The sequence below is a fragment of the Gopherus flavomarginatus genome, chromosome 2 (genome assembly GCF_025201925.1).
Source record: "Gopherus flavomarginatus isolate rGopFla2 chromosome 2, rGopFla2.mat.asm, whole genome shotgun sequence".
NCBI lineage: Eukaryota > Metazoa > Chordata > Testudines > Testudinidae > Gopherus > Gopherus flavomarginatus.
The window spans coordinates 44,336,577-44,357,261 of NC_066618.1; the positions used below are offsets into that span (position 1 = coordinate 44,336,577).

Consider the following 20,685-nt stretch of genomic DNA (forward strand, 5'->3'; position numbering starts at 1 on the left):
TCCTCCTGACGGACAAGTGCCGCATCTGTAAGGCCTTCAAGCCCCGGACTAAAAAAGAACGAGACATTCGCCTAGAACAACTACTGATGGAGGCAGCGTTGACTCCCCAGTCCTCGGCACCGTCAACGGCACCGGGAGCAAGTTCCTCCTCGGCACCGGAGCACACTCCAACAGCGAAGGCTCCTCGACATCAGCCATCACCGGCTCAAGCTTCTACCCGGCACCGTTCACTCTCACTACGGAGCAAGAAGCACAAGCCTCCTGTGGCTGCTATATCTACACCGCAGTCTGAGCGCTTAGCCAAGTCGGACAGCCTGGCACCGTCAACTGCCGTGGCACCGATGTCCTCTGCACCGTTGATTCCAGCCTCGCTGGAGCCGTCGAGTCCGGTGCTCACCAGCTCCCCGGCACGCGCCACTCCGGAGACGTTTTCCATGGCACGGGACTTGATTGCCTTGACGGAGCCTGAGCTGCCTCAACCCCCGGCGCCGCCGGTGCGGGTTCCTCAGTCTATAGGCAAGCCGACCCTCATGAGACCTTCTTCGCCCGGTACCACAGAACGTCGCCGGTCCCAATCCAGGTCCCGCAGGCATTCCCGGTCCCGCCATCGATCCTGGTCCCGCAAACGCTCGCAGTCCCGGTACTGTTCCCCATCGAGGTACCGGTCGTACTCGCGGCACCTCTCGAGGTCCCGGTCGCCGTCCAGATACTACTGGCACTGCTCCAGATCTCGGCACCACTCGCTGCATCGGACTTCTCGCAGCCGATCTCAGCACGGCAATTCCAGGCACTGGTCGACCTCCCGGCACCGCACTGGTCGCAGGTCCTGGTCCCACTCCCGGCATCATCACGACTCTCGGTATCGTTCTCCGGCACCGCATAGGGACAGTTTGAGTGGACGCAGAGACCTACATCAAATGGTCTCCGCTCCCCCGTGGCCATCTTGTCATCCATCGATCTCCTTCCATGCAGACACTGCATGCATCATACGAGGATTCGGATAACCACCAGGGACCTCGTCAGTGGCCCTTTTGGACACCTTGGGCCTACCACCAAACCCAAGGTGATCCGCATATACCATCGCGCTCCGGCCCTTCTGAACATCAGGCGCCAGAGACCACAGTGAGCTGACCTCCCCCACTGGGTACGGAGGAATCTCCAACACACGTGCCAGACCCTCAAGATCCGCCACCTCAGGTCATCCCCCAAGACCAGGAGTCGATCCAAGACCCACTGGTTCCCGGGGTTTCATCCTCTTCCTCCCCGGATGAAGCGGTGACGGGGACGTCTGCATCTGGACCGCCCCCAATCGACCTCAGGTCACACCAAGACCTTCTGCGCCGCGTCGCCCTCAATATCAACTTGCCTGTAGAGGAAGTTCCTGAGGTGGACGACCCGGTTGTCGGTATACTGTCGGTGGAGGCTCCAACCAGGGTGGCCCTCCCCTTCATCCGCTCAATACAGGCTAGAGCGGATACCATCTGGCAATCCCCGGCATCCATACTGCCCACAGCCAGATGTGTAGGTGGATCTTTTCTGCATTGCCTCCTCCAGCTCTTTATAGAAATGTTCCATTTCTTCATCTTCCACTTGCTGCGTGGGAGCATTCACACCTGAATAATTTTAATTGTTCTCCTTCATTTTATCTGAAGTGTGAGAACTACTATCCGGGGTGATATGATGTCGCAGTTGTTTCTTTCCTGACAATGAATCCAATGCCTACAGTCCTTGCTCTGTTGTCTTATGAGCTTGCTAGGAATACTTGCTCTCCGCTTTTCCATTGTGCAATGAGGTCTTTTGGTTCTTCTTGTTTCGCGTATCCCAATGACATTTGCTTTTATTGATCTTGTGACTTCAATGTAAATATCAATGTACAAATCAGATGATAGTGTTCTTGTGTTGTGACTTTCAACAAATAGTTGGACTAATCTTTTAGTCATTTTCTGTTTTTCATCCTGTGCTACCCCGGGTTATGAGCATTGGTCAGGCTGACACATGAGTCTCTGCTCAGTTTCCTGGTTTATTCTGCTTTGTGTGGCTTGTTTGACAGGAGAATTTTGCAGCAGTGCATTCGGGGTGCCAGTCCTTGTGCCGTGTAGCTGCAGTGTCCCCTGTGACAGACCCAGGCCAGTGTGGTACAGGAGTCTGGTAGAGGGCAAATATACTAGTCACTGGCTGAGTAGCTTTCTGTTCCCTGAGTGACTAGAGCAGGGGCTGCACTGGAGTAATCAGAAACCTGCTAGAACCAATTAAGGCAGACAGGCTGATTAGAACACCTGCAGCCAATCAAGGCAGGCTAATCAGGGCACCTGGCTTTAAAAAGGAGCTCACTCCAGTCAGAGAGGGAGGAACTAGAGGAGAGGAAGTGTGTGTGAGGAGCTGGGAGCAAGAGGCACAAGGAGCTGAGAGTGAGAGGCTGTGCTGCTGGAGGACTACGGAGTACAAGTGTTATCGGACACCAGGAGGAAGGTCCTGTGGTGAGGATAAAGAAGGTGTTTGGAGGAGGCCATGGGGAAGTATCCCAGGGAGTTGTAACTGTCATGCAGCGGTTACAAGAGGCACTATAGACAGCTGCAATCCACAGGGCCCTGGGCTGGAACCTGGAGTAGAGGGCGGGCCCGGGTTCCCCCAAAACCTCCCAACTCCTGATCAGACACAGGAGGAGTTGTTCCAGACTGTGGGGAAGATCACTGAGGTGAGCAAATCTGCCAATAAGCGTAGGACCCACCAAGGTAGAGGAGGAACTTTGTCACACCCCTCAACTTTGGCTAGGTTGCCCTAGAGTAATAGAGGTACAGTCGGACTCCCTACCACCCTGCATGCTAGCTCAACACCTTCTTGGCTTGGTAAGACTTGCCAGAACATACTCTCCGCTGTCAAACCCTGTTCACCCCCATGCCAAAGCTGTAGTATAGAGGTAGGATTTTGTGGATTCCATCAGTGTGATCATACTTAATAATATGTAAACATGTATGCTAATTATTTTCTTGGTTTTTAAAGACGTATTACAGTGTTTTATTCATGTTAAAAATATGTAGTGCACTATGCTTGGTGGGTGATCCTGTAGTTATCAGATTAGTGTAGGTGCAGTCATAGTTCTCCTTGTTTTCCCTGGCATGGAAAGGGTTTGTGCCATGCTGCCATCTGTTATGCTGGGAGGCCATAGGGAGTAGTGACCATGGAGTTTTCCAGTGATTGGAATGGTGGTTGTGTCCAGGTCTTCAGGCATTTAGTTCAGTAATGTTCTGAATCTGCAACAATTGCGTTTGTTGCCTGAGCAAACCCAGAATATCCCAGTGCACTTCCTATTGCAACTTTCAATCTCTTCGCCTCTCAAGCAGCCACACTCTCCATTCTTGGTTCTTCACACTACTCGTGGTTGTTTGGTCCTTCCAGTCATTGTGCTTGCAGTCAGCAGCTATAGAGAACGGGAGGATCTTGCGGAACATGTCCTGCCTTGTTTGCCTGATCCAGGCCAGATATTCAGCCACCATGGAGGGACCACCTCTCAAGCATACCATGCCAGAGGTTGCTGATTAAAATAGATAGATACATTATTATATTTACAGACGTAACAACGGGAAAAGAAGTCTTAAGAGTCCCTTTTGTTATTTCCATAAATACCTTTAATAAGAAATGTTAATTATCACTTTACTTTTGAAGTACCTCATTACAGCATTGCTTTGCAGCTCAAGCCAAGGTGAGTACGGACTAGTGGGAGGGGGAAACTGTTGCATGAAAGTTGTAGACCGGGATGGGGAAAGTTTTTTTGTCAGGGGCCATTGACTCACAGGAAAAATTAGTCATGGGACACAAAGCCCTGGGGTGTGGGGAGGGTAGAGGCTCTGGGGCTTCCCCTAGGCTCCCGGGCAGGGCCAGAAATGAGGGGTTCAGGGTGCAGGGGGGAGCTTGGGGTGAGGGCTTCGGCTGGAGTTTGGGGCTCTGGAGTGGGGCAGGGGGTTGGGGTACAGCAGAGGTTCGGGGTGCGGACTCCGGCCAAGCAGCGCTCACCTCACTGTTTCCGGAAGCAACCGGCATGTCTAGTGGTCAGGCCCTAGTGAGAGGGGCCAGGTGGCTCCGCACCGTGTGCACTACCCGCCCCCACTGCTCTCATTGGCCATTGGGAGCTGGCACTGGGGGCAGGAGCAGCATGTGGAGCTTCCCTGATCGCGCCTCTGCTGAGGGGCACAGGGACATGCTGTTGGTGAGTCGGCACTCACGGCTCCAGCCCCATAGGGGGACACTGAGGCTTGGAGCTTTCTGCCTGCAGCACGGAGACTTGCCGCATGCCAAATGAATTGAAGCAGTGGGCCAGATCTGGTCTGCGGACCATAGGTTCCCCATCCCTGGTTTAGATGCTGGGCGCCCTTGGGTCTGAGTATAGGGAAAGTGCAAGTTTGAGTGAATCTTGCCAATGTTTTCACAGGCAATGGTGATTTTGGCTGATACCTCGTGCTCTAGGGTAAGAGTGGGCAAACTGTGGCCCGCAGGCCACATCCGGCCCTTGAGCTCCTGCTGGGGAGCGAGGTCTGGGGCTTGCCTTGCTCCCGCGCTCCAGCCTGGGAGCGGGGTTGGGGGCTGCTCCACATGTGTGTGCCGCAGCTCCCGTAAGTAGCGACATGTCCCCCCTCTGGCTCCTACGTTTAGGGGAAGCCAAGGGGCTTTGCGTGCTGCCCCCACCCCAAGTGTCACCCCCGCAGCTCCCGTTGGCTGGGAACTGCGGCCAATGGGAGCTGCAGGGGCGGCGCCTGTGGACGGGGCAGCATGCAGACTATAGCCCACCTGGCCACGCCGCCACATAAGAGCTAGAGGTTGGACCTGCTGCTTCTGGGGGCTGCTTGAGACCGCCTGGAGCCTGCACCCCATAGCCCCTCCCACACCCCAAACCCCTTGATCCCAGCTCGGAGCACCGTCCTGCACTCCAAACTCCTGCCCCAGCCCAGAGCCCCCTCCCACATCCTGAACTCCTCATTTCTGGCCCCACCCCAGAGCCCACAACCCCAGCCAGAGCCTTCACCCAACCCCCAATTTTGTGAGCATTCATGGCCCACTATACAATTTCCATACCCAGATGTGGCCCTTGGTTCAAAAAGTTTGCTGACCCCTGCTCTAGGGTGACAAAGGCACAGAGAACGCAGCTGCTGCTGGTGCCTGAGGCCACTTGGGTCTGTATGCTGGTTTGCGGCAATGGTGTTAGCAGAACTCATCACAAAGTGGCTTGTTTCTTCTCCTGCAATAGGAGACAATACCAAGGCCACCAGCCCTAGAAATGTTTCGGAGAGGATTGCAGAGCATCTCCATGAAAGTTTCATCAAGATTATTCAAGAGGATAAAAGGGACATTCCTCTTCAGATAAACAAAGAACTCTGCATGGGGAGAATTGTGAGCCCACTGCCTAGCCTAAGAAGCCACCTCTACCTCCTTTCTTCTAACTCTATCTGAGCACAGGACAGTGATGTAGATTGTGTAATTTAGACTGCCATATTTTTCTGAGTTTATTTTCTAAAATTTTACAAGTGAAGAATGAAAAGTTGGTGCTTTTTTTCTCTAAACATGTGAATCAGATGGGCACCATTTTCAAATAGGGAGAAAGGGGATGTTGTTGCCCTCCATCGCCTTCTGATATGTATGCCAGAGTTGCTTGGCTTTCATCCAGCTTGGCTGCTCATCCCTGTCCTGCCCCAGGTTTAGCGTCGCCTGCACTCCATTGACAGAAATAGGTTGATTGTGACTATGCATTGTTCCGGGAGGTGGTTTTATTGCGTCAATGGAATGGGGTGTTTACATTAGTGGGAGACAAATTAAGGTGTGTATGCATGTAAAGCTATGTTGAAACAAGTCAACTTATGTCAACTTAACTTTGTAGTGTAGATCAGACCACAGAGTAGGAATAGCAGCAGAACAGGGAGAAATTAGGTGACTCCAAATATGTGGAGGTCAGTGAGATGTTACGTACTGTCATCTAAGGGGTCTCATACCACAACTAGCTCAATCGCCTGAGCATGTCAGCTTTTTTTCTGGTGTTGCAGTAACTAAAAAGGACTCTTGGAAAGTATGTCTTGTTTTTCTTAAACAATTGAGAGCCTGACACTGATGCTTTTCTACCATAATTATTCTAAATAACAGTTGAAATTGTCAAGAGGAGATACACTCCTTGGGATAGCTCCTCAGCTCTGGCTTTGCACTGCCTCAGGAGCCAGGTGTACCCAGAAAGTTATCTTAAAGAGGCAGTGAAGGATTTTCTCTCCATCAACATAGGGATTGTGCCAGAGCACATGGCATGCTGCCTGGTCCTTGGCTGGCACAGAAGTCTCATAGGGACTGCTGCAGCAAGTATAACTTTAAAGAAGTCCTTAGATTGCCTTCAGTTATGCTGGTAGCTGTTATGGCCCCTAGCCAGCTCTGCACAAGAGAAATTGAAAGGTTACTTGGAACCAGCTTTCCTTCCTTTCCTCAGCTATGGCAGATATAAGCTTGGCACATCACATCCTTCATACAGCTGAAATATTAAAATGTACCATACTCCAATTTTAAAAGAAAAACTATACATTTTTCCAAATTGTCTCTGAGAGCTGATTTAGGTTCAAATCCTGCCGCTGCAGCGCATGTGGTGAAGAAGCTCTATGTCGACAGGACAGAGCTCTCCTGTTGGCATAAAAAAATCACCTCTGTGAGTCGCATAAGCTGTGTCAGCTGGAGAAGCTCTCCCGCTCTCAGAGCACTGTGCACATGAACGCTAATGTTGGTGTGACGCTCGGGGGGGGGAGAGGGCTATTCACACCTCTGAGGGTATGTCTACACTCCAGGATTATTCCGATTTTACATAAACCAGTTTTGTAAAACAGATTGTATAAAGTGCATGCGGCCACACAAAGCACAATAATTCGGCGGTGTGCGTCCCTGTACCGAGGCTAGCGTCGATTTCTGGAGCTTTGCACTGTGGGTAGCTATCCCATAGTTCCTCAGTCTTCCCCGCCCATTGGAATTCTGGGTTGAGATCTCAATGCATGATGATACAAAAAGTGTCGTGGGTGATTCTGGGTAAATGTCGTCACTCATTCCTTCCTTCGTGAAAGCAACGGCAGACAATCATTTCGCGCCTTTTTTCCCTGGATTGCCCTGGCAGACGCCATAGCATGGCAACCATGGGGCCCGTTTTGCCTTTTGTCACTGTCACCATATGTGTACTGGATGCTGCTGACAGAGACAGTACTGCAGAGCTACACAGCAGCATTCATTTGCCTTTGCAAGGTAGCAGAGACGGTTACCATCCCTATTGTACCATCTGCCATGCCATTGTAAATTGGCGATTGAGATGACTGTTATCAGTCGTTATGTACCGTCTGCTGCTGTCATGGGTGCTCCTGGCTGGCCTTCCCTGAGGTCAGCTGGGGGTGCAAAGACAAAAATGGGAATGACTCCCCGGGTCATTCCCTCCTTTACATTTTATCTAAAAATAGTCAGTCCTGCCTAGAATATGGGGTAAGTGTACTAGAGAACCAGTGTACCCGAGAACCAGAGAGCACAGCCGCTCCGTGTCAGAGACCCAGAGATCCCGCAGAAATGATGAGCTGCATGCCATTCTTGGGGGTGCCCCTGCAACAACCCCACCCATTGCTTCCCTCCTCCCCCAATCCTCCTGGGCTACTGTGGCAGTGTCCCCCCATTTGTGTGATGAAGTAATAAAGAATGCAAGAATAAGAAACACTGACCTTTTAGTGAGATAAAATGAGGGGGAGGCAGCCTCCAGCTGCTATGATAGTCCAGGCAGGACATTAAACGGTGGCAGGGGAAAGGAGCACAGCCTCCCGCTGCTATGATAGTCCAGGCAGTACAGAATCTTTTCTTTAGACATGAAAGTGGGCGGGGGCTAATGGAGCTCAGCCCCTAGTTGCTATGATGAAGACGGTTACCAGCCATTCTGTACCATCTGCTGGGAATGACCAGGAGTGATTCCTATTTTTACCCGGGTGCCCCCGGTCAACCTCACTGACACCAGCCAGGAGCACTCACAGGATGATGAGGATGGCTATCAGTCATTTTGTCCTGTACTGTCTGCCACTGGGGAGGGGAGGGGAGGGGAGAGGATGCTGCTGTTCAGTGCTGCAGCACCACGTCTACCAGCAGCATACACTAGACATACGGTGACATATAAAAAAGTCAAGAAATGATTTTTTTCCCTTTTGTTTCACGGAGGGTGAGGGGGGAGTAAATTGACGAGCTATACCCTGAACCACCCCAGACAATGTGTTTGACCCTACAGGCATTGGGAGCTCAGCCAAGAATGCAAATGCTTTTCGGAGACTGCGGGGACTGTGGGATAGCTGGAGTCCTCAGTACCCCCTCCCTCCATGAGCGTCCATTTGATTCTTTGGCTTTCCGTTACGCTTGTTGCACAGCACTGTGCTGTGGACTCTGTCTATCATAGCCTGGAGATTTTTTCAAATGCTTTGTCATTTTGTCTTCTGTAACGGAGCTCTGATAGAACAGATTTGTCTCCCTATACAGCGATCAGATCCAGTATCTCCCGTACGGTCCATGCTGGAGCTCTTTTTGGATTTGGGACTGTATTGCCACCCGTGCTGATTGGAGCTCCACGCTGGGCAAACAGGAAATGAAATTCAGAAGTTCAAGGGGCTTTTCTTGTCTACCTGGCCAGTGCATCCGAGTTCAGGTTGCTTTCCAGAGCCGTCACAATGGTGCACTGTGGGATACTGCCCGGAGGCCAATATCGTCGATTTGCGGCCACACTAACCCTAATCCGACATGGCAATACCGATTTCAGCGCTACTCCTGTCGTCAGGGAGGAGTACAGAAATTGGTTTAAAGAGCCCTTTATATCGATATAAAGGGCCTCGTGTGGACGGGTGCAGGGTTAAATCGGTTTAATGCTGCTAAATTCGGTTTAAACGCGTAGTGTAGACCAGGCCTGAGTTACATAAGTTTTGCCAACATAGGCTGTAGTGTAAACATAGTCTTAGTCTCAGTCAAAAATGTGAGAGTTGGCAAGAAACAGGAAAGCTCAACAAGAAAATGTGAGCTTAGTCAAGTCTGAAAACATAAATGCAGTTGTGCTGTAATTTATTTCCCATCTCAATTTGTAATTAACTTCCATTTTATGCGGGGCCTTGCTAACTCCAGACTCACTGGCTAGTCACACATCTGAAGATTTTTTTCTGAGCCCTCATAATTTTATAGTGTGCATCAGAAGGCTCCCATAGTTGTGGTAGGGATTTAGCACTAGTGAAAGGAGGAGGGAGGTTGACATGAATTAGGCAAATAAACATGGCAGAGATTGGCAAATAGAGAAGGTTATAGGTGCAGCATAAGAACCTGAATAGAAGAAAGGGAAAAGCACAAATAAGCATGGATTTTCCCTTTAGACTGCTATTTTTGAGGCATTGACCTCATAATATATGTAAAGCACCTAACACGCTTCTGGCTGTTTACATAATTTACAAATATTTGTTCATAAAGAGAAAGGGAGACCAAGCAACTGAGCGTGGAATGCTGCAGGTAGCTAGCTGGGAGCAACGGGTTTCTTCAGACGATCCAGCTTTTATTAGGGATTTGAGAAATTGAGCTAAAGCCAAATACCAGAATTCCTATTTAATGAAGAACTTCACTGCTCACATATTTTAAATATATTTGAATCTATTTGCAGATTAGGCAACCTTTCTAGATCCAGTAGCTTCAGGTACAGTTCTGTGCAGCAATAATTCCCTTAAGTTGTTTATGAAAGTATTTTGCATACATACACGTTCACTGATCTTTCTCCTCTTGGAGTTGATTTTTTTTCTAGCTAATAAACTGTAAAATGTGCAAAAGATATCAAATTGATGGGTTTATGTTTGGAAGTGCTATCTGTATTCCTCAGGGACATGAATACACTATTTACCTGATCAGTTCTTAGCTTTGCAGTCTACTCTAACAGGCTCCCAGATTGCATGCAGAAGAGGGACAAAAGCCATCAATATGATGTTATACATAATACAGCTATAGCCACCAGAAGCAAATCTTACGATTTGAAAAAAGCAGCAGGTTGAAGGAAGGAAGAAGGAAAATATTTTATAATCTTGTCTGAAAACTAACTGCTTGATATTCATAGGAGACAATAATAAATTGCATGTATATCAGCTGCCAGAAAGAAGGAAAAAAATTTTTTGGTTCTGAATATAAGAGTGTATTTAATTTGCTCTAAAAAGATGTTTTATTGCCTGTATTTAGGTCTGATTATTCTAATACCACTATTTTCTTGTCCTATTACAGCCGTTACAGACCATTTTATCTGCAATTATCCAGCTTTCCTGTTCTCAACTATTCTGCTCCAAAACCTTATAGTCCATTTGATGTAGATAAGAAGAATGCTAGTGGCCAAAAGCAAACTCAGTCTAAACAAAGGTTTGTTGAGGAAAAAATATGGAAATTCCTTCTTCAGTCTCTAAGAAATTGACTCTCTTAGTTTACATGGGGCTCTGTACCAATACTAGTGTCTCATTTGTTGAATCTACTGGTAATTTTGTCCGTTTTTCTTTCTCCCTCCTTTATCCTTTATGTCCTTTTTTTCTGGACGTACAAATGCAGACATCATAAACATATTGCTGTGGGTCAGTGCAGGCTGTGACACTTCTTCTCTTTCCTCTTTTCCACTGCTGATACCTTGCCTCTGTCCTCCTCCTGGATGCCCTCCAGTAAGTACAGCACCAAATGAATTATCTTGGCTCTAGAGCTGTTCACTTTAATTTGCCAATAAAAAGCTGAAGGTTAACTAAATTTGTTTAAAACTATCATCCTAAGTCAAACTACATGATGGTGAAGAATGCACTTCATTTACATGTAAACTTAATTTTCTCTAAATAAAACAAAATGTTCCATATCCTAATATTGCTTGAACTTATATCTTCCTTGAGAGGTGAATGGTGAGTACTTACTGTATGAGCATACAAGCAATAAGAATATGCAGTTGATCAGCTTTGTTCTTACTCTGCACTTAAATGGTCACGTGCTGTATATGGCACTCAGGCTGCACTTTGAGCACAGCTGTTCAAAGTTATGCTTTTTAGCAAATTACATGGGTGATTTTTATTTAATGAAGTGTCTAATGGGGTGCTTTCTGAAGTATCAGGCTCTGATTCTGACCCTGAACTCCTTCCAACCAGTCATTTAGTCCACTGGAACTGCTTTATGGCATTAACTTCTAAAACTGACGTTACAGCATTCACTGTAGTGAATTCTAGAGATAGTGGGCTGAAATGATAACTTCATTCTAAAACTCTTTTCTGCTTCTCATAACTTTCTCACTTTGTCCTTTTGGGTTGAAATTTAAATAGTGCACCTATCACTACCTGTTCTAAAATTAAGAGCACAGTCAAAAATCATCTAAATTGACAGTCAGTTGTATTTATCATCTTAATTCATAATAGCTTCTGCACTGCCCCAGTCCTTTACACTACTCTCAATATACTACACTGCTAGTGGTTCTCTCTGTTGACGCTGCCATGGCAGCAATCTCCTGCTTCCTATCTGCTTTGATTGTAGTGCCTATGGCTTTGTGAAAAATGAGGCAAATGCAACACAACAGAAACTTTCAGGGCTTTGTAGGGATTTCTGGTAGTGCTCCAGTCACCTAATTTAGCACTAAGGGTATAGAGGTGAGGTGGTTGGAAGGCACCCTCCTAGACTTAATATTTCTCCTAAAAAAAGAGAGAGTGAGTGTAGTGTGCTTTTTATTTTTTTATTTGTTTTGTCAGGAATTGGAGTGGGCAAGGAAGGTATCCTCTGATAGTTAGAAACCTCTGGAGTTATGCTCTTCTGCTTAATTTTGACTTAGCCTACACTAGGAACTTATGTCTGTGTATCTACGTTGCTCAGAGGCGTGGAAAATTCACACCCCTGAGCAATGTAGTTACACCAACTCTACCCCTGGTGTAGACAGCGCTATGTCGATGGGAGGGTGACAGCTGCAGCACTGTAAGTATAGATAAGCCCTTAATCTATTTATTTGGTCCTTGTCCCATCTGAGTTCCTAACTAATAATTAAATTAGAAATAATGATATCTCTCCATTCACAGCCAGAAGGAGAAATTGTTTTGTTTGTTTTGTAAATCTGAAAGAGAAGAATTCGTTGCAGGAAAGTTGTCAAGAACACTTAGTTCTGAATGCAGTAAGGCCTGTGGTCATTCTTCTTTCTTCAAATATTGAGTTCCACAGTCTTGGTCATGTGAAAGTTCTGTTTGCCATGCTCACAAACTTTCCCCAGTTGTTCAACAATTCCATGGTTCCAGTGGAACAGATATATGGTAAAAAGATAATGATTTTAGAAAGAATACCTCTAGTAGCTAGATCCAGTCCTGTGGAATTTGAACATCGGGAAGAGGATTGAATTGCATTCTGTATTCAGTGGAGAACCAATGCAGAAAGTAGAGTTCTAAGGTTATATACTCAAGGCAACCTGTTGTGCTGAGCAGAAGTATTGCTACCTTTTGTACCAGTAGGAGCTTTTTCAGGTCATGTGGCTTCACTTTCATATAATGAGTTTCAGTAATCAAGCCTAGAAGTCACGTGTGTGGATTACTGTTACCAAGTCTGAGTCAATAGGAAGATGCTGATTTTGGCTAGACAGGGAGATGGTACTGCTCATTTGATGTAAAGGAGATATGGGACTGGGTGCCATTGGCATACTGTTAGTACGGCATTCTTGTCACACCCACTTCCCAACATGTTCATGTAGCTATTGAAGAATGTGGGGTAGAGAACTGTGCCTTGTACTCCACAGGTGAGGGCTCTGAAAGTAGAGGAACAGTTGCTGAAAACAACCCTCTGGGGTTTAATATGAGAAGAATCAGGGGCATTTTACACCTTCAACTGTTAATGCCTAACTCACATAGCACTCTTCATCAGTAGATCTCAAAGTGTTTTACAAAAGGAGGTAACCATCATTGTTCCCACTTCACAGATGGGGGATCTGAGACATAGGGAAGCAAAGGGACTTGGCCTGCTGGGTGACCTTGGACAGTGCCAGAGCCTGGAATGGAAGCCAGGTTTCCTGAGTCCTAGTCCAGTATTCTGTCCTCTGAAATAAATCTTTGTTCGCTCTGATTTGATTGATGTTCTAAAATGTTTGGTTCTCTTGACACTTTTACCGTTTTGTAGTTAGTAAGTTTAAAGGCGCAACTTCATATGGACCGATAACTGACTCTTTACATACAACTTTTTTTTTGCTAACAGAAACAAAACAAATAGTGACAAAGACTGTGGTGGTCCAGTTCAACTTCCTGTAAAGGATAAGAAAAAGAAAGGGTATTGTGAATGTTGTATGAAGAAATATGACGATCTGCAAACTGTAAGTGTAACATAGATTGTACACTCAACCCAATCTGTTTTACGGTGCTTAGAAATGTCGCATCAACAAGTATTTTTCTGCCTAATAGATATTAATTGACTTAACGATATACTCAAAAGTTATTTTAAAAAAAACAAACAACAAAAATCTTCTCTCTAGTGGAATTTAGTGCTGTCTTGCTGACTATACAAAGGGTCGCTAAGATTACTTATAGTTACATCTCGGAAACCTAGTCAATAAGAGTTTAGGAACACTTGCTCTTTTAAATTGCCCATTTATGCACATCGAGCATTTGAAACAACTTTATTTTAGCCAATATGGGAGTGAATGAATGTCTTTGCACCAAATGTTAGTATATTAATATCTAGACTGACCTGCAGAATTAGGGCTTGTCTACCCTACATGCCGGATCGGCAGGCAACACTCGATCTGGGGGGGAGTTCAATTTATTGCATCTAATATAGATGCGATAAATCAATCACTGAGCAGTCTCCCGTCAACTCTGGTACTCCACAAGAATGAGAAGCGCAAGCGAAGTCAACGGGAGAGCATCAGCTGTCGACTTACCACAGTAAAGACACCACAGTAAGTAGATCTAAGTACGCTGACTTCAGCTACGCTATTCACGTAGCTGAAGTTGTGTATCTTAGATTGACCCCGCATGGTAGTGTAGACAAGCCCTTGATAGTGGGGGAGGGGGGGTATCAGAGAGATACTTTTTCGAAATGTGCTATTCTGTATAATTGTTAACTTTTGCTGGTCTAGAATAGGCGTCTAAGGACCCAAATCCATATGACCTTGTATTTTCATCTTTCTCCTTCACTTATGCTAAACTTGTTTGCATATGCTGTATAAATTTATTAATATTAGAGTACAGTAACTCATCACTTAATCATCCCGGTTAACGTTGTTACATTGCTGATCAATTAGGGAACGTGTTCGTTTAAAGTTGTGCAGTGCTTCTTTATAATGTTGTTCGGCAGCTGCCTGCTTTGTCCACTGCTTGCAGAAAGAGCAGTCTGTTGCAGCTAGCTGGTGGGGGCTTGGAACCAGGGTGGACTGGCAGCCCCTCATCAGCTCCCCACTCCTCTAAATTCCATGTGCAGCAGCCACCCAACAGGCTATCAATTGCCGGCAGTTCAGCTGTCCTTCCCCCCACTGCCATGTGCTGCTCCTACCCTCTACCTTGGAGCTGCTCCCAAGAGCCTCCTGCTTGCTGTGCGGAGGGTAGCGGGCTAATATCAGGATGCTTCCCCCAACATGGTCCTGCTCCCTCCTTTCCCCCGCCGCTCCTGCCACCCACTTACCCCATCTCCATTGAGAAGTGGGGGAACACGACAGGGCTCTGGACAGAGGAAACTTGCTAGCAGCAGCTGCTCTCTCAACTTGCTTAAAAAGGCAATGTCCTTTAGGCTGGTCTAGACTACGCATTTAAACCGAATTTAGCAGCGTTAAACCGATTTAACCCTGCACCCGTCCACACAACGAGGCCCTTTATATCGATATAAAGGGCTCTTTAAACCGGTTTCTGTACTCCTCCCCAACGACAGGAGTAGCGCTGAAATCAGTATTGCCATGTCGGATTAGGGTTAGAGTGGCCGCAAATCGATGATATTGGCCTCCGGGCAGTATCCCACAGTGCACCATTGTGACGGCTCTGGAAAGCAATCTGAACTTGGATGCACTGGCCAGGTAGACAAGAAAAGTCCCTTGAACTTCTGAATTTCATTTCCTGTTTGCCCAGCGTGGAGCTCCAATCAGCACGGGTGGCAATGTAGTCCCAAATCCAAAAAGAGCTCCAGCATGGACTGTACGGGAGATACTGGATCTGATCGCTGTATAGGGAGACAAATCTGTTCTATCAGAGCTCCGTTACAGAAGACAAAATGACAAAGCATTTGAAAAAATCTCCAGGCTATGATAGACAGAGTCCACAGCACAGTGCTGTGCGACAAGTGTAACGGAAAGCCAAAGAATCAAATGGACACTCATGGAGGGAGGGAGGGATGGGGTACTGAGGACTCCAGCTATCCCACAGTCCCCGCAGTCTCCGAAAAGCATTTGCATTCTTGGCTGAGCTCCCAGTGCCTGAAGGATCAAAAACATTTTCCCGGGTGTTTCAGGGTAAATGTCATCAATTTACACCCTTCCCGCCCCCTCCCCCCCCCAAAGAAAAGGGGAAAAAAATCGTTTCTTGACTATTTTCAGTGTCACCCTATGTCTACTGCATGCTGCTGGTAGACACGGTGCTGCAGTGCTGAACGCCAGCATCCCCTTCCCGGTGGCAGATGGTACAATATGATTGCTATCCGTCCTCCTCATCAGCCCGTGAGTGCTCCTGGCTGGCCTCGGTAAAAATGGGAATGACTCCTGGTCGTTCCCGGCAGATGGTGCAGATGGTACGGCTGGTAACCGTCTTCATCATAGGAACTGGAGGCTGAGATCCGTCAGCCCCTCCCCCCCCTTAATGTCTAAAGAAAAGATTCTGTACTGCCTGGACTATCATAGCAGCGGGAGGCTGGGCTCCTCTCCCCCGCCACCCTTCAGTGTCCTGTCTGGACTATCATAGCAGCTGGAGGCTTCCTCCCTCTCATTTTATCTCACTAAAAAGTCAGTGTTTCTTATTACTGCATTCTTTATTACTTCATCACACAAATGCGGAGGATACTGCCATGGTAGCCCAGGAGGGTTGGGGGAGGAGGGAAGCAATGGGTGGGATTGTTGCAGGGGCACCCCGTAGAATGGCATGCAGCTCATCATTTCTGCGGGATCTCTGGGTCTCTGACATGAAGCGGCTGTGCTCTCTGGTTCTCTAGTACACTTGCCCCATATTCTAGACAGGACTGACTATTTTTAGACAAAACAAAAGAAGGGAATGACCTGGGGAGTCATTCCCATTTTTGTCCATGCGCCCCCGGCCGACCTCAGCAAGGCCAGCCAGGAGCACCCATGACAGCAGCAGACGCTACAGAATGACTGATAACCATCATCTCATCACCAATTTACAATGGCATGGCAGACAGTGCAATAGGAATGGTAACCGTCTCTGCTACCTTGCAAGGGCAAATGAATGCTGCTCTGTAGCACTGCAGTACCGCGTCTGTCAGCAGCATCCAGTACACATACGGTGACAGTGACAAAAGGCAAAACGGGCTCCATGGTTGCCATGCTATGGCATCTGCCAGGGCAAACCAGGGAAAAAGAGTGCGAAATGATTGTCTGCCGTTGCTTTCACGGAGGAAGAATTGAGTGACGTCATTTACCCAAAATCACTCGCGACACTGTTTTTGCATTGGGATCTCAACCCAGAATTCCAATGGGCAGGGGAGACTGTGGGAACTATGGGATAGCTACGGGATAGCTACCCACAGTGCAACGCTCTGGAAATTGACACTAGCCTCGGTACATGGACGCACACCGCCAAATTAATTTGCTTAGTGTGGCCGCATGCGCTCGACTTTATACAATCTGTTTTACAAAACCAGTTTATGTAAAATTGGAATAATCCCGCAGTGTGGACATACCCTTAGAGTGCGGTCAGCGTACGTAAAGGGGCAATGCACATCTGTCTCTTTCTGTGTCTGTGTCTGCCATGCTGTCTCCCCTCCCTCTGTTTATGCTGCCTTGTAGAGTGTGAGACTACATTAACAACAATGTGTTAACCCTTAAGGGCTCAGCCAAGTGCTTGTTCATCATTTAACAGTAAGGCATTCCCTGGGAAATACTCCACTCTCTTCCACCCTGGAACCTAGCCCCCTCCTCCACTCCTCCCCATTTACATTTATTATTATGGGGAAATTGGATTCCCTTAACATCATTTTGCTTAGTTGCATTTTTCAGGAACATAACTACAATGTTAAGCAAGGCTGTATTTTCCTGTAGCAGTATACTTCTTGTTTCAGAAAGAAGCTACTGTTTTATTTTTAGTGGAGGCATTTTATTTCTATACAGATGTCTGCAGTACAGGATGTGTCTCATGATTTTTTTGATTTTTTTTTAATTTCAGCATCTTGAAAGTGAACAGCACCAAAACTTTGCACAGAGCACCCAATATCAAGTTGTGGATGATATAATATCCAAATTTGCTTATGACTTTGTGGAGTACAGAGATGATACACAAAAAATGAAAAGGTAATTCACATTTGCTAACTTTAAAAATCCCCATAAATGAGTTAGCTAGCCAGAGATTTAAAGATGTTGTAGCTTTGGGAGTGTAAATCTGGTAAAGAACTAATTAATAGTTTTCAGTTTTAGGTAGGTCACTGAAACTTATTGATGTTACACGTAAGAGACCTGGTTTTAAAAGAAAAAGTAAGTCTGGTGTACTTTAGCTGTCTTATTTCATGGGATATATTTGCCAAGGATTCTAGAAAAAAGAGAACTGTTACAGTGGTACATGTTAACATAGATTATAATTAAGGTTTGTTAACAGTTTATCCATCATGTTTGTTTATTTTATTTAGATTCATAATTATACAAAAAAGGCACATACCTGTTACTCTTTCCTTTAACAGATATGTAGAAAAATACAACTAAAATCAGCAGCTAACTTATAATAACGCCAAAAAAGCTCAACACTCAAATCAAAATACTCTTTGCCCCATTCCCAGCCCCCCGTCACCAAAGTCACCCCTATCACAACCTCCCTTTGTCAAAATCTGAGTGAAAAGAGTTGGAATAGGATCCATATCTGAGAAGAATGTTCATCCATGAACACACACCCTTAAAATAAGAGAACTCCAGCTCAAATGCCTTCACTGATTACAACTGTGGCAATAATAGAGATTGCTCTTTTGTATTCCCTCTTCTCTTTTTTCTGTCTTTCCTAAAAGTATAATAGAGAGTAATGACATTACCAAATTTTTCCCAGTAGAAGTCAGTGGCAAAATTTTCATTGACTTCAACAAGAGCAGGATCAGTCCATTAGTGTCTCCCCTTTTCCTGTTCCTTTTGTGGTTTGGAAATGCTTATTAAGGGTGAAAAGCTAAATCTGATGAAACTGAAAAATTATAAAATATTTTAGTGCCTTGAGCTTATTGTCATGTTAAAAAATATGATGTAAAATGATCATCATTTTTAAATGCCGATTACTATTTGTGAATTTGGTTTTGTTTAAGCCCAAAGCCATTTTCTTAGAATATTTTAGAAATGATTTAAAAAGCTGCAGAAATCATTCTGAATATTGAAGTTTGTATATGATACCTTCTGATACTGTGGTAATATAAGCATTTATTAGCGTAAATAAGTTTGTTATAAGAATAAAGACAGTTTTCTCAATCTTAATACTCGCCTCGATACATTTAACAGATTAAGTTTTGTTAAAGTAATCTGATATCTTTTGTTTCCTTCAAATATTTCTTTTGGATTCTAATGTTGTAAACTGTTCAATTTTAGGACAAAATATAGTATGGGATACTTTTCTCCTGTTACTGGAAACATAACTAAAGCAGATGAGCTGAAAGAACGAGTAAAAAGACAACACATTTCATTCAAGTGTTATTCTTGGAAAGATACTACAGTGCAGGCACTAAAACAGGACCATCAACGTACAAAAGTATCCCAGAGTTCGGTACAAAAACATAACTCCATTTCTGAACATCTATATTCTGTTCTTCCTTGCCATCCATCATTTCCTTCCGAAGTAGTCGGTGAATTCAGATGTAATGCTGAAAATGATAAAATAGAAGGTTCCTTTGCTTTAAATCTAAAAGAGACTGGTTTATCGCCAAACTTCATACAGCTACCTCCCCAGAAAGACAACAAAACATACCTCGAGAACTTATCTGAATTTTATGGGCATTCTAGTAATGAAGTATTTGAACCTGAAGTAAATTTAAATAGAAAGAATTTACAGGGAGTGCAAACAGAGTTATATACTCATGGTCTAGTCACTGATAGTAATGAAAAAGACAAAAATACCTCACAGCCAAAACGAAAATTAAATGATTCATTTGTTCTACCAGCAAAATATTTGAAGAAAACAGATGCCAGTTCAGCATTTAACAAAAAACAATTAGATTTTGGAATGGATAATGATCCACAGAGAGAGCACCATATAGTTCTGAAGACTGAGATGCTACCACATTGTCTTTCTACAAGCAAAGCAACTAGTGAATTGGCTGTCATTAGTACACCCACCTCACCTTCTGGAAAGCTGCACAGAAAAGTAAAACTTTCCTTAGGAAAAAATAAAAGAGGAAACCGGAAACAGATTATGGAGTTATGTGTAAAGCAAACTGATGATGTATCTGTTATTGAAGAAAAGAAAAACGCATGTTGCTCCCCAATGCAGACTCTTGTGGAATTATTTCAGACAAGTGACGTAAATTCAGATTTTGAGGGGTTTACAAGTTATCCTGAGAAAAAAAATTCAAGTTGCCCGAAAGATATTTCGGAAGGACAGAATGCAGATTCTCTGTGGTTATTATTTTCTTCTTCCTCCTCAACCCCATTTATCGGATTTTAATGCTGCTTTATTTAAAACAATGACTTTTGAATAAATTTGCAAACTGATGAGGATTTTATTCATGGAAATTAATTCTTGTATTCTAAATTATGTGTTCAAGTTTTGGTATATCAAATATACATGCAAAAACATGTGTAAATCTGAAAAATAAAGATAATCCTGGCATGCTTTTCTAAAAAAACAGACACTTCTTATCACAACTGATAAATAGGTTATTTCCTAAGATGCAGTGTGTTTAACTCCAGCTTCTAGGCAAGATCTATATACATCATGTACCTTATTGTGAATTTCAGACAATAAAAAACCAGTTTATTTGTGTGTATGCACACAGTGTATTTTATTTTTAACAAAGTAGTTGGTTTCTGATTGACTGAAGTTCTTGTTGGGTTTGAGGAGTTTTTTCGCTCCTTATTAAATAGTAATCCATCAGTCTTACTAGCTGGCATAGATTAGTGTTACCTGGGGTTCTTTCAACCCAAAGCTCTTGGTAACTTTTACTTTGTGCAAGAAGATGTTAGGAAATAAATCAGGGGAGACAAGGCCGTCCGACCAATAGATGGCGGGCACAAACAGGACAGCACAAGAATGCTTTCACTTAAAGCTAAACTTTAGTTAGTTTCAAGCATTTACACATGTCAGCAGCAGGCTAGATAATTACCAAGGCTGCGTGTGGCTCTCAAGTGACACAATGGCAGACTTCCGGTGGCCAAATCTTCCGTCTGCTGGTGGGGACTACAAGATGTATCCAGAGGGAGCGTCCAAAAGAGTCCAACTACCTCAAACTTTTCCCCCTTATTTATACATTAGAAATAGAATGACATGTCCTTAAAGAAAACTTGTTAAGTTAGCAGTTTCAGTGGTCAAACAAGAGGTTCCT

General features: G+C 45.1%; 1 protein-coding gene across 3 annotated transcripts in view; it reads left to right on the top strand.

Moving 5' to 3' along the window:
* The window catches only part of DBF4 (DBF4 zinc finger), a 49,783-nt gene extending 29,657 nt beyond the window's left edge, over nt 1–20,126 (top strand). For all 3 annotated transcript variants that reach the window (XM_050939545.1, XM_050939547.1, XM_050939546.1), the window contains 4 exons: nt 10,270–10,401; nt 13,228–13,342; nt 17,349–17,473; nt 18,737–20,126. In XM_050939545.1, the coding sequence (XP_050795502.1) occupies nt 10,270–10,401; nt 13,228–13,342; nt 17,349–17,473; nt 18,737–19,808 (1,444 nt within the window). In that variant the 3' untranslated portion in view covers nt 19,809–20,126. The remainder of the gene's footprint in view (nt 1–10,269; nt 10,402–13,227; nt 13,343–17,348; nt 17,474–18,736) is intronic.
* The last annotated feature ends 559 nt before the right edge of the window (nt 20,127–20,685 follow it).